The following is an 18,787-nucleotide window of genomic DNA, read 5'->3' as shown; positions in this document are numbered from 1 at the left end:
CTAAAAAGTTTGTAGGAGGAGCCTATTTTACGAAGGGAAAAAAACACCCAGAAATCATTGTCCAATGTTTTGCTTGTCAGGTTGATACATAAAAACATAATTTTATCACTGTCTGTACACTTAATATTTCTCCTAGTATAATCATAGTATCTGATGATCATGTTTTAGGGCGGGGGGGGGAAATCACGGCATCTTTAATTTTGGTTAGGCCCCCCAGCCTGGTGGAGATATTACATTATATGCAGTATGTGCTCCACTGAGTTCACCTTTCTAGTTTCTGTACAGCTCTGCGCAGCACAGGGCTGGTTCTCACTAATGATGAGTTTTCCATCATCTCCTCCTGCATTGTGAACGTATCTGTGAATGTGTCTGTTAATGTGTGATGGCTCCTTATCTCTCTCTGCTGGCTTCCATTCTGACTGTACATCACACTGAACACTCATGTTTTCAAAGGGTGGGCGCTGGGTAGGATGTCCGAACCTGAGGGAAATGACACACTTTGATGATTTGCTTGAGAGAGACAGTTTTATTCCCCCCGATGATTAGAATGTAAATGGTTTCTGTCACACTAGCCATGAGAAGAGATTCATTGTGCTGTGAAGAGAATATTGTTGTTCTGGCTATGTCACGCCTATCTGTGTTGCTTTTTCCGTGAGTTCTGTCTTGTTGGGCAGGCTACTGTATGATACCTGATCTTTCCTCTAGTGCACAAATGCATTAGGTCTTATTGTACTTTATTGACCATGTCCATATCCTGCCTATATTTTCCGTCTGCACGGACATAGAGCATAGATCAGTTATCACTTGAAAGAGATGAGGTCGATCGGAGAAGTACAGAAAGTCTTATTTTCTAAAAACAACTAAAATTGCTTATGGACTTTAGCACTGAGAATTATTATTATTATTATGCTTGATAAGGATAATGGATTGCTTAATGGATTTTCACTCGATATTTCAGTATAGTTTTAACTGTTTTGCCAACTATTGCAGATTTTTCCCCCAGTATTCGCAAGAATTGGACAATTTTCTACAATATTCTACATATTTTGTTACATTTTGAGTTCATACAGTATCCTGAAGGCAGATTCAGATTTTTGTAGATGTTTGATCCTTATTGTTTAGGCTCTATTCAATACTATAGACAACATATAATGTTGATGAGTTTAGCCTCTTAAACCAAAGAATATTTTGTTGTTGGATAATGGATAAGATTTTGTCCACTATTCCATGCTCCCGCCTTGTGCATCTTTCATAGATGGGTGTGAATTAGGTGAAACATTAGTTTAAGATTTGATTTGCACTCAGTTACAGTGATATAATAGTGTAGTATGGGTGTTTACAACACAGTAAATGCTTGCACTTATAACACGGCCATAATAAATAAATAAGCTCCTCTGTAGTAGTTCTAGTAGAAAATGTCCTTGGTTTTGATGCTTTTGAATACATAACCAAGGCAACCATGTCTCTGACCCTGTGCTGTTTTGTACAGACATTTTTATAAATGATGCATGGAAGACTTTTTGCAGGTATCAAAGAAGATAGTTAAGCTCTTGACTAAGTCTGGCAAGTGTTTGGTGCTTTGTCTCATCCTCGTCTAAACAAAGGCCTCAGGATGATGGTACCTCTGCCACTGAATAATTTCCACAGCCAGCTCTTCTTTGTAGCTCTGATAACATGCAACAGCTGTTGTTGGGGTGACAATGGCAATGAAGCAGATGAAACCCACTATTTTACAGTCATCAGGAGCCTAATGACTCATGCGCTATTCTAGTCTTTACTCTGGCATGTCAAATGATAAGCACTGGTGTCTGAGCCATGCTCTAGCAATCTAGGTTAAGACCGTGTGGATGGATGGATTTATTGAATGTTGATAGTCGATACTCAACCTGGCTTTAGAGTGTCATAGCGTTGCTCTTTGACATGATATAATAGTTGTCATTACATGTGTTTCCACTCCAATGCCAGTTTGACCTTGCATATATTTCTAATCATCTTGTATGACCTCCCATTGTCTTTTTCAGCTCCTGGATGGGAACTTCACATCACAGGTCAGCCACGAGGTCGACGGGCTAATCTTCCAGCCATGTGGGGTAAGCTTCAGCATCTGTTATATTCCAAAACAAAATGCTTATTGCAACACATCATATGTCTGCACTTTTTATTTTTATTTATCCGTCTTGTTTTGTTTGACATTGACCCTCCCACGACATCACTTGCTTCCATTTGGTTCCATTTGAGTTATGAACCCATAAAGGTCCATTCAGTTCCCAACTATCAATTAATCATTTGGCTGGTGACCCCTGGGGTCTCGTACCTCATGTTGACCACCAGTGCCCTAAGTATGATATCTTATGTTAAGGGCTCTGTTGAGCTCATGCTGATGAGCTTGGTGTTAGAGTGGTCCCCCATGGCATTCTTTCATCTGCAATATTAATGCTGAGCCCTTGTTCTCCTCCTTTGTGGGACTCAAGTGCACTTAGGTTAATACACAATATTCTATGAATCAGTGGAGCCTGATGCAATGGTGTACTGGATATATTTTTATGTACTGTATATAAAATCCTCCAGCACATCATTGCTGCTGGACAGGAAGCTGTCTAGATGCATGCTAAAACTGTAGCCAGGGAGCACACCTATGTAAATGCTGGCTGGGAACAGTGTGACAGACGTGTTTGCGCAGAGCACAGAATTATATTTTCCCAAGTACCACACTCGCTTTGTGGCTAAAATAAATGTCAGCACATACAGTATAGTGTTTACAGCTCCATCAGTATCCTGTGTTTTACTGTACTGGAGAACAGTAAAAGTAAGAGTATATGAAAGTAAAAATGTACTTTCAACACTCTTGAGCATTCTTCCGAGTGCTTCACAGTTCAAACGCCAGTGAGCAACTTCCATTGAAATTATCGCTAGGTGCGGGGCAGTTCGCCCTCTAGTTTATATATATCGGTAACTCTTTGTCTCCACCAGACCAATTCTCCACCTCAGAAACACAGAAATGATACAGAATAATACAAAGTACAAACAATGCAAAATAGTGTTGGATAATCTCTATTTGTTCATGTTATGTCTCATTTCCTTCCTTCCATTTCTAGGAGCTTTGTGAATTTCTATTTTAGGCTATTAAGGGATAAGTATTGACATTTAGAAATTTGCAGTAGTTTGCTGTTTTTCTTCATTGGTGCCTCTTTTAGATAAGGAAGGCTAACACTTAAAGCTCTATTTTAGTTGGAAGTCCCTAAATTACTATTTGGGCATTTAGCATTGGGCAGCGTGTTCCCCTGCAAAAGTTGCTATTTTGGCCTAAAACACCTCCGCTACCTGTTACATTATGCATAGATGTGGTTGTGCGTTACAATAATGAAGCCAATCAATCAACTTTATTTGTTCAGACTCAGGGTCCAATAAAAACAGACAACAACAACATAATGTTACATACAGAGAAGAAACACCCCTAACCCATAAAAACATCAATTTTACAATAAACATTCATACCAGTGCTTCTAAAAAGCAGACTGATACCTAGTGCTACTGAAGTTGGGGTTACACAGCAGCATAATTATACAGTTTTGAGTCTCATTGAGCCGACATAAATTTATACATCAAGTTTCTCAGTAAGGCATGAAAAGTGTATACTCTCCACACTACAGAATAACTCACTTGCACTGCTCCACCTTGGTTTCTTCAATAATATACGCATGCAATCATTATAGGCAACCTGCAGTTTATACATTCTTGTTTTCTTAAATTTAACCCTCAAGGGGGTGAACATGAGTGACATTTCCTCCCCAGCATATATGAGCATATAGTACTGTATACGGTGCTGCCTATACAGATCCTCATCATACAGTTGGTCAGTTATCCTCCAGATACTTAGCTTTACTGCAAATGGACACCTGATCAGATAAATATAAGGAAGGAAAGGAGAGGTGTTTATCCCCTTTCGTCCTGCAGATCATTACTACGCTCTTTTTGGCAACACACCTCTAAGCGCGAATAACGGTGTCAGCATAATGGATAGCAGGTAATGCTGCACCACTATACCATTTAATACAATCCCCGCCGAGAAACTTAACCTATGTTAATTGATTAGTCTCTGCAAGCGCCAATTCACGTACATTACGTTAATTCAGTTGTATAAATGTTTTGATCTGATCTAGTCGAAAGGCTACTCATTAGCTTCGGTTGCAGTGTTGTTTTCGTCAGGACTGACGATAACGTAAATGACGACGTCAACTCCCCTTTTTTCAGGACTAAGACGGACTAAAACGAACGACCCTAAAATATTTCGGGACAAGACTGACGCTGACGAGCTAAATACCGTAGTTATGTTTGATGACGATGACGAGACGTGTGTGTGTTATTGTTGACAAGACGAGGCTACACGAAAATGTTAGTGGATTGACGAACAAATGCATGAAAATGTTCCGCCAATAATAGTCACTGCTCTCGCCGCTATCCTCCTCTCCAGTCTCCTTTCCTAGTTGGTCACGCCCATCTGCATGCATGCACACACACACACACACACAGTCCCATTTCGACTCTGTGTGCGTGTGCGTGTCCTCTTCAGACCACCACCAGACTGGGGGAAGCCGGCACCGCTAAGATCACTTTGCTTGTCCCCGTGGATTGGAAATGGGATTTAAAAGGCTATCCGATGATAGCGTGGATTACAGCACAGTTGTGTGCAATTATTCAATAAAGAATTCACATATCACCTCACCGCACCTCGTCAAGCCTCCAGTGTCGGCTCAATGCGAAACATGTTGCACCGAGCCTAGCCTGGAAGCTAACGTCAATCAACAACTGAGTTTTAAAACGTGCTATATAAATAAAGTGGATTGGATTGGATTGGAACAACAGTAGCTCTGGTCGATAGTGTAGTTAGGACTCAGGAGTTCTATCGTACTTAATTTGATCCTTTCCCCTCACTCACACCTGCGGAAGCTGTGCAGCCCCTCGTTTTTAACATAAAAAAGGTGTGAAAGCCTACTTTCCTCCTAACACTATGGATCAGAGCTAATGTTATTCCAACTCCCAGTAGCAGTTCAAGTACCCGACCAGATGACATGGTTTCTAACTAAACGGTTATGGCCAAATAAAATGTAAAATCTGCTATGGCTGTTACTGTATGTCCACGGAAGAAACACAGGTGTTTTCTTATGGTCATGTCACATATTTTCTGCACCAATTGAAGCCCCCCCCAAACCCTGTAGGATGCATTCCCCAAAACTCTCAGAGACATTCCCCCACCATCCAAACCTTCAATATTACTTTCCCCAGCTATTTATTTTTATTTCCTTTAATAAAGTTGTCTTTGATTCATGTCCCCCTTGTAAAGCATTTTTGGGTACTCAGAAAAGCTGTATATACATTATTAATTTTGAGATATTATTACTACAAAAACAATGTTTTATTGCTTAAACTTATGTATTCACTATTCATTGATCACTAGTATACCAAAATCCATTAAAAAAATGGCTCTCTCACAGTTCTTGGGTCAAATAATGATATGCGATTAAAATGTGATTAATCGAGATTAACTACAAAGCCTCTGATTCATTAGATAATTTTTTTTAATCGAGTCCCAGCTCTAATTAATACCTGTACGCTATAGACATTTTATTTAAAGACATTTTTAATCTTTTGACAAACTGGACTAAAACCTTTTACTAAAATGACTAAAACTGACTAAAACCCTTAGGAGTTTCCGTCGACTAAAACTATCAAGGATAGAAATGACTAAGACTGACTAAGACTAATTAAGCATTTTTCCAAATGACTAAGACTGACTAAGACTAATTAAGCATTTTTCCAAAAGACTAAGACTGACTAAATCAAAAAAATGCCTGCCAAAAACAACACTGTTCGGTTGGCTATCTGTTGTTAGCCATAACACTGGACTTGATTTGCGCGTGCACCTGCACGCTTTCAGTAGCTTATATCTCCAATTCCCCGTCCCAGGTGGCATTTCTGGTCAAAACAACGCTTATTACATGGAGCATAGCAGTCGCTGTAATGGCGCCGGTCTGTACCTCTCATCAGCTAGTGAGAGATCAACACCTAATCCGACAACACACACCATTGAGTCAACATCCGGTTCTGGTCGCGGTGTTTTGGATCTTCAAAATAAGGGTTAAACGGAGGGATATCCTGGCATATAGTAATCATTCTTTAATTAATCCTGGCAAGCTGCCCTACCTGTAATTTGCAGGCTGCGGCTGACTTGCGGGCAGCGCCGCGGGTAAGGCCACTGACAAAAATGGAGCCCTTAATGCTAAAAAGAAGTAACCTGAAGGCTCAAAGTAAAAACTTTTCCCTCAATATAAGTGTAAGTAAAGAAAGAACAGTTTCACCATTTATTTTGTTCCGGTTACCAGGGGGCATTGTTATATTCCCTTCCCTTGTATTCTGTTGATATTGATTATTTTGAGTCATATCTGGGGTCTAGCTGAAAATCACAGGGTAGGTGAACACACTCCATCAACACAAATAAAGCCTGACCAGGAGATGGCTAGGATGATCAATATCAGCTGTGTGCTTTGGGAGCATTGTGGGACTCGGATAGGGATTATTCAGGACATGACCATCAAACATGTTGTCAGCCTGTTTGCCAATACATAGTGTCTGTAGGCTATTGTATGTATTGGTTATTTGATAAAAAGAGATTGCTGCTATCTATCTAACTGTGTTTAGCTGCTGCCATTTTCAGATTTAATAAATGGCCCATCTATACAAGCCCAGGTGATGAAAGTATTGCACTTTCACACTCACGTCAAGCTGGACACTTATTGTGTATTACTGTTATTATAAAAACAAATGTTGGGTCGAGGTAAAACATTCTAGTAAGACAAATCATGAAGGGGGGAAAAATAAATCGTGTGAGAAATAATATTTAAACAATCTACTGATAAAGTATCATCTGTCATCATACATATCTCCATCATACATATCTCCAAAGACAAGTGTCTCTATTAAGAATTATGTGAGGAATGTTTTTGCATATGACAGGATTGTCTTGTGATGTATGGGCTCAACAGATTGAAGACACACTCAATTGCTTCCAGCACCAAGTCAGGCTTGGCGTTAATCCTTGGCTGTTGGAAAGCAGAAGGCAACTATCTACGCAGTGAACTGAAACACACTGCCTGCTTGTGTCTCTCTCCCCCACTACTGGACACACATTTTTTTATTGTATATATTTTTTTGCCCCATCAGCTACACTGAAGGATGGCAATGTCAGTCAGTCCGTCCGTCCACCACTGTGGTCTCAAACAAGATATCTCAGAAACATGGTCTGAATTACAGTGGATTTAAAAAAGAAATCCTAACCCACAAATTAAAGGCCATTTTCTCTACTGAAAAGGGCAGTAGTCTCTTCTCCTCTTCTCTCACTTTTACATTTTTACATTATTATTCTTTATTTGAATAAACTGTTCTGAGAGGTAGGCAAGGGCACACAAATAAATGAAGATTTGAATCAACAATAGAGCCTACAAATAAGGTAGTATTTACATTTACACACTTCTACTCATTAAATGCCAGAGTTTCAAACATCGCCTATTGCAGTCTGTTCCAGAATTTGAGGGTTTTTTACTAACCTTCCACGACCCACGGAATATTTTGCTCCACAACGAGCTGCTTTCATCGACGGGAGAATAAAAAAATAAAATAAAAACTTGTCACTGCGACACTCCAACAGTTGTTGGCAGTTGAATATAGCCTGTTTTCGCCAAAAACAAAGAAAGCCTGAATTGTTTATTTTTTAAGTGGTGCAACCACTTCTACATCCAGCATGCAATGTCCATGTACCTGTGTACCTGTTTGTGTACCTGTATGAGTGGTGTGCGCATGCGTGAAATTGTAACGAGAGAAGTATGTGACATGGCTGCCACCTGCTGGACGCAAACGATACAGAGAAGAAATTGGAACGATACAGAGAAGAAATTGGAATGATACAAATTGGAACGATACAGAGAACCAATAGACGGGAGTTGCACCACTTGGTTCACACTGGTGTGATTTTTATAAAACCTCTGACTTTAGATCGGACATGGTTGTGTTTCCGGGTGCACACTTCTTTAGCAGTCCTATTTGTGTGTTTAGATTGACATGCTTCAAAGGAAGTCAATGGCAGTCAATGATTAACATATTCATTATAATGAAACAATTTAATTGAATAAATGTATTTATTTATAAATTAAATTAATCGTATTAAATTGATCCATTGGGATCAAGGTCAGCCTGTTCTTTCTTTTTTTTTTTTTTTTTTTTTTTTAATCCCAATCTTATGTTTCAGTTAACTTTTGAACTAACCTATTTTGAAGATTTGATCCAGATAACAGCTTTGATTTCCTGATATGGTTGGAGTGATCCCCAATCCTGATTCTTGGTTTTGAACTAACAACCCAAAATCTCATCAGATAAGGATTACTGGCGTTTTGAACTTGTGTGCCCTGGATGTCCCCTAGCCTTTGCATTAGCTCCACCATTTCGCCAAAATGTGCACTTGCACACAAGATATCTCAAGATCTAACGCGCCTAATGCCACTGCTGAGTGCATTCATGCTTTCCAGAAGATGGCCCCTACTGATTTTGGTGAATCAATGGATTTTGCCCTTGTGCCACCTTTATAGGCAGATTGCCATAAAGCTATCACCTGTAGCTGAGCATTTAAACTCACTCTTGTTTTTTCGTTTTTCTGTTTGGGATTTGCAAAGTCCTTATCATGGAAGCAAGACTACTGTATGGGTAGAGCCATTGGGGAGTACAATGTCTGGTTATGAATGTCTGCAGGTTTACAGTCTACAGCTGCGACGACACCAGTAGAGTGGCTTTGGCTGTCCAAGCTGATCTCTCCTAGATAGATCAATTAACTGATGAGTCAATATTGCTTGATCCATGCTACAATATCAATATATGTATTCTGTGTTTTCTGCTTGGCTGTTGCCTCCCCTGTATGACTACAACATTACAACTGATTGTCGTTTTGGATTGTTATAATTTGATTCCATTAAATGCATGCCCCTCACAACCCAACCCACTATCTCATCCCTTTCATCTCACATTTTTATTCTGGCTATTTCCACAGTTAATCATACTGTGGAGTGTGAGTGTGCTAAATAAATCTGAATTTATGTTCTATCTTTTAAGGACTACACTGAAGCTTTTACATGACCTGACTGTAGAAAAGGCTCTGGGTTTAGATACAAGGAATTGACATGGGTTGCTGTGTCGACACAGCTGAGCTGAGGGTCAGGTTGCCCTCTGTGGCTCATTTCAGTTGGATCGATCAAATATCTCATGAATAATCAGAGAAGGGGAAGGCTTTGGGTGCACATAATTAGAATTATGTGGAGACCTGTGCACCTGGCTGTCTAGGTTGAGCAGACACTGGCAGGGGATTTCAACAAATGGTCTTTTCATATGGGAATGTGAGGAGGAGATATGGCAGCCATACAGTACATTAGAAAAATATTGTTGGTCACTGTCTGCACTTTAAACTCTTTATGGATTTCTCACTTTTGAATTGGACTGAATTCCCTTAGCCTGTTTTACAAAACAATGACGGTGTCGCTGTCGACGTTCAAAAGGCAGCAATAGATCATCAGCAACAAATCAGTTCACCAGTTTAACACTATGGGCTGGAACGGTGCTTGTGCTCATATCTTGAGCGTACGGACATTTATGATCATCCCCACGTTACGTGTGGAATTCATCATTTGAACTTGGCCGTGACATTGGCGGACGTTGGTTGTACATTCCGCTCATTTCCAAGTCAGATCGGAGGGTGCCATACCAGTGACCAAGGCATGCATATATGTATTTAGTCTTTTGCTTTAGTCTTCATTCTGAATCAATAGTCCCCAAACCTCATATGAAATATGTAGGCTAAAAATATAAGATGTAGGCTGTGCCCAACATTTGTCAACACAAAAGAATATAGCCTATAATAATATAATATATATAATAGCCGATGTATTGCACAGCTTGCGCTAGTAGGCCTATGCATATTCTCTTGTTCACATGACACACTAATTTTATATATTGAATGGCATTGGCCGTGCTTGTTGGCTTGTACAACAGATTTTCTGTACATAATTATTAATAATAATAAACTAATAGTGCTACAGCCCTTAATTACAACCATGAATTGACTTGTTTCAATGGGAATATATTTTGAATGATCCAAATTAGGGCCGGGACTAATTGCGATTAATTACGATTAATTAACTACAGAAAAATTAATGCATTAAAAAAAATTACGCATTTTAATTGCACAATTTCTTTTCACCGCGGAACGTTGTCACTGGACAGTTTTCAGACGGACCTGCGCACCAAGTGTCCGTGTCCTCTTCAGACAATAACACCACCAGAAACCGCAGACAGTTCACCAGACTGGGGGAAGCCGCTGAGATCACTTTGCTTGTCCCCGTGGATTGGAAATAGGATTTAAAAGGCTATCCGATGGTAGCGTGGATTACAGCACAGTTGTGTGCAATTATTCAATAAAGAATTATTACCCGGCCCAGGCCGTAGCGTAACGGTCTGGGCACCGGACTGGTAATCCAGTCGCAGTGTGCCGCGGGTTCGACTCCCGGACCCGACACGGCCTTTACTGCATGTCATCCCCCCATCTCTCTCCCGTTTCCTGTCAGCCTACTGTCTGTCCCTTCAAAAATCAATAAAAGGCGTAAGCCGCAAAAAAATATCTTAAAAAAAAAAAAAAATTATTACCCCTATTACTACAAAAACAATACAATACAAAAATCAATGAATAGTGAATACATAAGTATGTATTCACTATTCATTGATTCACTAGTATACCAAAATCCATTTGAAAAAAATGCTTTCTCTCTGTTCTCGGGTCAAATAATGATATGCGATTAAAATGCGATTAATCTAGATGAATTAATCGCAAAGCCTCTGATTAATTAGATAATTTTTTTTAATCGAGTCCCAGCTCTAATCCAAATGTTAAAGATGGTTGCTGCTGGATCAAGTTTTCTTTATTCATACACATTGCGCTTTGTACCTTCTTTTGAATCAGTCAATTAAACCCTGCAATTACTTGTACTTTGAAAATAACTGTTAGTCTCTCCCTCAGTTTGTTCTTGTTCTTCAGCTGCTCAATTCATTGCCCAAGACAGTGGGCAATTTATATTCAATGCCACATCTTTACAAGGAAATTAATTGAATGGATCGGGATCAGAGATTTGTGGATGAATGCATGGTCTACATTCAAGGTCTGTTTTGCACTTCTGTAATTCAGGCTTTGTTTTGCATGTTCATGCAACAACATTCACCAGTAATGGGAAATGGGAAAAGGGCACTTTCAATTGAATAGAATCTTGAGTTGAAGGACACCTATTGAATGTGGAGTCTGATTAGGTAATAATAATGTCTAAAGCCTGTTGATTCCAAGGGCAACTGATGGCCAGTGACACACACTATCTGAGTATTTTAATGATCTTTAGCAAATCCTGCCTAGGAGTGCAATAAGTAATCAATTTAATTGGTTATAGAAAATAATACATTTTAATAAAATACTACTTTCATGAGTAGTGAGCTAGCTACGCGTGAGCTAGCTTGTAGATTGGCTATTGTTGGCGCAACATTGTACGACAAAGTTTAAAATTCCATAATGGGATTATGGTAATGCGGTTAGTGTAAATCAGACTAATCAATATCTATCTATAAATGCACCATGTGTCTGTCTGTCTGTCTGTGTGTGCGCGTACGTACGTACGGCTGTAACTCGAGAACCGCCACAAAAGGCCTCTGCCTCCATACTGTATTTGGGCATGGCTGAAATCACAATATTCCATATGTGTGCATGCCTGACACAGAAATCCATATATTGGAATATAGGGACACAGAGAGACAGATGCATGAATCTCCATATAGTCATAAAAGTGACACAGACACATGGGTGGAACGGGTACTCTGACACGTGTACAGCGGGTATTGCATAGCCGTGTGGGGCATGGATCTCCAACTTCCATCATTACCGTGCTCTAGTGTTTGGGTCCTGAACCAACAAATCAATTTAACTAGTTATTTTTGGTGTTTTTGTTTCTGAATAATTTGATTTATCAAACGAGTAATCAATGGAATCAGTGCTACGAAAATAATGCAGCCCTTATCCCGATTACTAGCCAGTTGTACTGATATCACCTCACTTTACATGTAAATGTCTCGCGTTGAAGGACATCTCACCAGAGCAGACAGTTCTGATGCTTGTACATTTTTCAATGCACAGCATGACTGACTATTGAAGAATGTTTCCTCTCGACGCCCACGGTTTCATATGAAAAGATGTATTCTTAAAAAGAGCCGTGCCCTTTTGCGGTGAATAGCCACATGGAGAGCACTGGTTTCAAAGGCCTGTGAAGGCCTCCTCCCACATTCAGAGCCCCATCAGGCACAAAGCAAGGACTCGTGTAATTTTTCACTGAAAGAGACAAAGTCAGGCTTTGACTTGCTCAAGCAACTATACAAAGTTGACTGCTCTACTCTGTGCTTGGGTCTTCAGTGATGGCAGCACAGTACATAGGGGGGGGGGGGGGGGTTGCATGTAGCAGTTGACAGACATACTCACAACCACTGTGGATTGTCTATTCAATATTATTAAGCCCTTTCCTATTTCCAAAAAGTGTCCATATAATGCGGAAACTAAACCCCACCTACCACGAACCCTTCAGAACAAGCACAGGATGCTTGGTTAAAGCTTCTTTTCACAGGACTCCATCGTTTAAAATGTTAGGGAGTTTGCATAGAGGTCAGATGAAAGTTGCTACCTTGTTGCATTCAACAATCAACAATTTTTGGTATATACAAATGGCTGCTGTTCTCAAAAAGAATTCACCATAAATATTCAAATCGCCTTTATTCATGGGTGGATCAGCAGTTGGGATCTCCATAAATGGGAATAAAATTGATGCTAACACACGGATACAGACATCTCCATATATAGGCATAAAAGGGACATCAACAGACAGATGGTTAAAACGGGTAGATACTGGGAGTCAGTGGGAGAGTGGCAGTTTTTGAAGTCTTATCAAGATCTAATTTCAGAAAACCCAGAGGGGTGCCAACACTCACACAGCAGGCCTCCAGTTTGAGGGCCAAGCAAGAGAAATATGTGAAGAGCAGCGATGCATTTTCTTTCAAGTCCCTTGTGCTGTGTACATCTATACACTTGTCCTCAAAGTACCATTATTGTTTGTGTTTCTGTATTATCGGAGTACTGTCAGGCTCATTCACTGTGGTTTCAGTTAGGGGTGCAACAGTTAATTGATTTGACAGATCATTAAAAAATAAACCATTTTAATTAATCCGTTTCTGGGGAAAAATTAGTTTGAGTAGTTAATCTGACTAATCTATTGAGGCGATTACAAATTATTTATTTGCTATTTATTTTTATATAATTGGTTGATATATATACAAAATTCACACTCATGTGAAGTGAGGGGTGCTCTTATCATCATGCATTGTCATACATCATCACCCAATCAAATAATCACACTCCGTGCTACTATTATGTTTGGAGGGGCGTTTATTATATAAGAGGGGCGCTCTTATCATCGTACATCATCATGACGTAAAATAGACACTGGGCTCTATTTCCGTCCATGCTAAACCCCTTATCCCTAAACTACTTTACCTTTTTTTCTTTTTTTACTATTTTGAAAAACATTTTTTAATACATAAAATAGTCAATCTACAAGCTCACAACGTGTCGATGTAGATCGGCTAGTTGAACTATTCAAAACTTATTTTCAATCAAAACAGTAAAAAAGGCAAAGTAGTTTAGGGATAGGACGAAAATAGAGCCCTATGCCTATTTCGCAGACACTATGACGTAAAATTCTCCATTCATTGTCAATGGGAATTTAATGTTTGTGTAGGACGGAAATCTACACTAATAGCTAAATATAGGAGGGGCTACCGCCACTCAAAAAACATTAGATTCTTGAAAAATGTAATTTATAGAATAAAACGATTATTATTATTAAGCTAGATAATTCATGGATTTTCCTGTGTGCAAACTTGTGTTACTGGGCAACCTGACAGATGGTTTTTTCTCCTGCCACCCTTTATGTCACGTATGCATATATAATGAATGAAGATTGTGGGAAGATGTGGTGGGTGATTGGTTTGAAAAAGAAATAATCATGTAACCTCAGTAATTGAGAAACCTCAACTGAAGCAGTGTGGGATCATTTTGAATTCATTTTCAACCTTTAATTGGACTTGGCAGACCCACTTGAAACCCAAATTCTACAGAGATGGCAGGCAGGGTGTGCGAGGTGTAATTAATTAACCTCATTGCCAGGATTTTCCCTTCAAAAATCTGCGACCGGATGTTATGTTGTCTAGTGTGCGTGTTGTCGCATATCACTTCCGGTCTTGCGATGAGGGCAGGGAAACCATGATCGCAGGGATCACATGTTCTGCTATGGCCGTGGAATAAACCTTGTTTTGACCAGAAAGGTCAAAACAAGGATTTGGAGATGCATGTGACTGAAAGAAACGGATAGAATGGGCGCGTGTGCACGCAGGGAACAAGATCAAGATTGCACGCTCCAGTACATCAAAAGCATTATAAAGACCAATTGGTGTAGATCTACGCCAATGGCGATGAGTCCGATTAATTAAATTGGCGTAGATCTACGCCAAAGGTGGGGAATGGTATTAATTAAGCAATATTACGACAGTGATGCGGTCAGGAACGAGATGTAGAAGGCTGTTTCAAACAATCAGATTGCTTCCTCGAGACGACCTGTGGTATAATCTTCTGTATTTGCTGTAGCACACACAACCCTGTTTTGCTGCCTGAAGAAACTATCCACATTGTTAACATCTCTGTGCTGTGTCTCTCCCTGTAGAAATACAAAGCTGGGAGGTGTGACGAGATCCTGAAGTGGAAGCCCCCCAGTCTCAACTCTGTTGACTTCCGCCTCAAAATCACCAAAGTGGGCGGAGAAGGGTGAGTCACTGTTATTCCAATCTGAGAACCCATCGTCAGAAAATAAAGGAAAATTTGTGCCCTCTTTTCCTTTGAATTTGACCGAGTCAACAATCTGTCTCGAGAGACTACTGTTGTTCTAACGTCACCTATCACTCTGGTACACAGACGGTGTACTTATCTGAGTGCTGTTGCGGTGTACACCAGCCATTTGCTCTGAGCCATGTTTTGGAACAAAGTGAAGTATACTTCGGTGATGCTTCCCCTCCATCATTTAATCCACTTTAATCATATATATCGATGTTTGCCTTATGCTCTAATTCTGTACTCAAGTGTCATCTTGACAAACCTTCATATTCAGTTGAGTACCAGAGCCCTATAACCACCTCAGAAAATGAAAGTTATTGCAAATATTAAGCTCTTCATAGTTAACTATGAAATTACGGTAGGTTTTTTTTTCCTTTAAAAAAAAAAAGATAGGTTTTTTGGGGTTTTTTGGGGCCTTTATTGGATAGGGTACAATATGGTGACAGGAGAGAGATGGGGGGAGACACACGGCAAAGGCCATCGGGATCCGAACCCATAACATGCCGTCAGGCTGGCTTAGCAGCCTACAGTAGGTGCCCGGACCACCACACTAGCCGCCCGGGCCTTTTTTTAAGCGGTGCCTCCGCTCCATTACGCAGCTATGTGTGTCCCTATACGTGTCCCTATGTCCGAACACGGAAATCTGCAACACGGTAACTCTGTCAGTTATCGACCATTTCAGTCACGGGAAGGCTCATCGGAACCGGTCCGGCCCCCTGGGCGTGTTCTTGGGGGTCTGGATGTTCCGGGGACCCCCACGCGGTAACTGTCATTTCTCGATTGTTTCGGACACGGGAAGTTCCGCCGGAACCCGGCCGCCCCCCTGGCCGCGTTGCTGGGGGTCTAGATGTCCCCCGAACCCCACACGGTAACTCTGTCATTTCTCAAAGATTTTTTCCCAAAAATAATCAAAGTACATTACAGAGCACAGTACAGTACATTAACTAAGAATAAATATATAATTGCGCCACTCGGTTCACACAGGTGTGATTTATTATGTTTTTAAAGCAAAGCACACCTTCACTATCATTTCTGAGATAGCATGGTTTCAAATCAACAATTTACCAAAATCCCATTATGTGTAAGCTCTGCTTCAGTAAATGGTTTTAGAGAATATGCTGCATCTGTCCTCAGCTGGACTGTCCCAGCATTGTAGCATTTAACCTGCAAACAGGTCTTACTTGGGAGGATCACCTTGGGCGGAAGGAGGAAAGCGGCTGTCTGGGTGCCGGAACGTTACCAGGACGTAAAATGAATTTGAGTGATCAGACGGCAAGATTAAAAAATGTGCAATGTAAATAATTTACCAGCCGAGCACAGCCACTCACACTGCTCTACGGTCTGCCCACAGATCAGCCAGACTCTTGCCTTGTCTGTCCTCCTGTGCAGGAGAGTAAAAGTGATCACTGTTCTTGTCTTTAAGAATGTTCTGATGAAAGGAGAAAATGGGCGACTGGCTCCTCTGATCTTCTCATCTGTCTTGGTTTCTCTCGGAGCGACACAGACAGACAGAGAGGGGAGGAGGGAGCTTGTTCATCAGCCCACACAATCCATCCTTGAGCACGTCTGCAGCATGCCACTGAGACTTCTATTACCACCTCCAAAGACGGCAACTGATTATGGGGTTGGGAGGAGGTTTGGTGCGGCGTTGAAGGAGAGGAGAACAAGGTGCATGAGAGGAAGCGACACCAGAATAAAATAAATGTGGTTGGTACTGAAAGAAACCTAGCTGTTTGTCATTTGAATTATGGATCACTTGAGTCCGTATTATTTCTAAAGCTAATTAGTACATCATCTTTCATTTAGCTGTACTTGGTGAATTGTATGTCCTGTTGCAAAGTTTGGTTGAAAGCATTAGATAAACATTGGATAAACATTTAATTTAGCGTATTAGAATAACGTTTAGCTGTTGCCATAGCAGTCAGCTAGTCCTCCTCAGCATTGCTGATGTTAAATGGATCAAGTAGTACTGTAAACAAGCATAATTAATGCATATTTTATCATTAAGTTTGTAGTCATTTCAAATTAGTTTCACTAGTAGCACACACAGGATTTTTTGACCATAAAGAAATGCTTGAAGCAATTCTATGTGGGGGAATATAATACGGAGATTTGATTTCAAGCCATACTCCCTTGACCGGCAAGGGAGTAAGGATTGTGCAAATTTTAGCTTTGTGAGCTGAATACCAATTGTGGGACCCAAGGAGCAAATAATGGTGATGGTTGTTTCAGTTGTTGTTGTTGTCAGGCCTGACCATGAGCAGCATTTGGATGAGGATGTGTTTCAGCACTTTGCAGCATACCTTAAGTCAATGTAATTACTTTAAATAAACACATTGTCTCACTGCGGCAGTGGCAGTAGCTGGGAAATGGTTCCCTTTTAACATGACATGTTGAACAGAGTGGGTGGCCATCTGCCTTTACCAGTTGGGTTGAGAGAGAGAGATAGAGGAGGAGGAGGAGAGAGAGAGACAGAGATTCACACAACAACAATGGCTTCGACTCCATTAGAGGGCCACTCACGTAGGAGCACGGTGGCGCAGTCGGTAGCGATGTCACCTCACAACCAGAAGGTCCCGGGTTTGATTCCCGCTGGGGGCCTGTTCTCTCCTCTGCGTCATCTGCGCTTTTTAGATTAGATGCTTTATTGTCAATGCATAATTAAACACACCACACAATGTTCTTTGGTAGCAATTCACTGCACTTAGCAGCAGCATAAAATGGGTGCAAAAGATGCAAATGTCTGTCTGAATGTGTCTGTGTGTGTGTGTGTCTGTCTGTGTGTCAGAAACACTGCTGTAGCTCCTCACTGCCTGCACCAATCGCTCCCACTTCACACAGGCATTGACCATAATAATATGGAGGTCTTAACAAAGCCCTTTTTCCAATTTAACAAATTGTTAATTAATAATGAATTTATTAGTGAATTAAAAATGCGAAAACGCACCCAGGGCGCAGTACCCCCCGGGGGGCAAATAAACGGGTAAGGGCTAGTATATATAAATATATTAATTAAGTAATTGTAATAATAAAATGTAATGCCTGAACATTAACATTCAAAATGAAAAAGAAAACCACAATCGCATAATACCTTTAACATTGCATGAATGCACTTAGCAGTATGTTTATATTTTCCTTATTTTTTTTTGCCAATTTCAGTTTTGGCATTGAATCTCCATGACCTTCAGCACGGCAAAGCAATCAATCGTACTGTCAATAACTGGCTGCTATATTGTTATATCACTAAAATTGCATTATCAACAAGGATAGGGTGAACACTGGTTCTCAAAGTGGGGTACTTGGGGAGGTTCTAGGCCCCAGCAAAATCACAATCATTTTAACAAATTAATCCCTTGCTATGGCTTTGGGAAAAATTGGAATAATATGAATTTCTTTAACATAATACATCTTCTCTTATGGTGGTCCCTGATACAAAACATTTTCAGGTGGGAGTCTGTGGCTAAATGGTAAATACATACATATACATTTGGGACTCCTTGACTTGAAGAAGTCCACTGCTGCAGGCGTGAATCTATTCTACGTCCGAGCATAGACAGAGTCCACTGCTGCAGGCGTGAATCTATTCTACGTCCGAGCATAGACAGAGTCCACTGCTGCAGGCGTGAATCTATTCTACGTCCGAGCATAGACAGAGTCCACTGCTGCAGGCGTGAATCTATTCTACGTCCGAGCATAGACAGAGTCACTGCTGCAGGCGTGAATCTATTC

At 40.5% G+C, this 18,787-nt stretch overlaps 1 protein-coding gene across 2 annotated transcripts in view; it reads left to right on the top strand.

Annotated features, from left to right (window-relative positions):
- Positions 1-18,787, top strand: part of LOC310876764 (mRNA-capping enzyme-like) — a 98,798-nt gene that overhangs the window by 64,953 nt on the left and 15,058 nt on the right. For both annotated transcript variants that reach the window (XM_083790409.1, XM_083790410.1), the window contains 2 exons: positions 2,022-2,090; positions 14,892-14,992. In XM_083790409.1, the coding sequence (XP_083646535.1) occupies positions 2,022-2,090; positions 14,892-14,992 (170 nt within the window). The remainder of the gene's footprint in view (positions 1-2,021; positions 2,091-14,891; positions 14,993-18,787) is intronic.

Source organism: Protomyctophum parallelum (genome assembly GCF_964188405.1).
Source record: "Protomyctophum parallelum genome assembly, chromosome: 19".
Taxonomy (NCBI): Eukaryota; Metazoa; Chordata; class Actinopteri; order Myctophiformes; family Myctophidae; genus Protomyctophum; species Protomyctophum parallelum.
The sequence above is the reverse complement of the archived record's forward strand: the minus strand, read 5'-3'. Positions and strand labels throughout refer to the sequence as shown.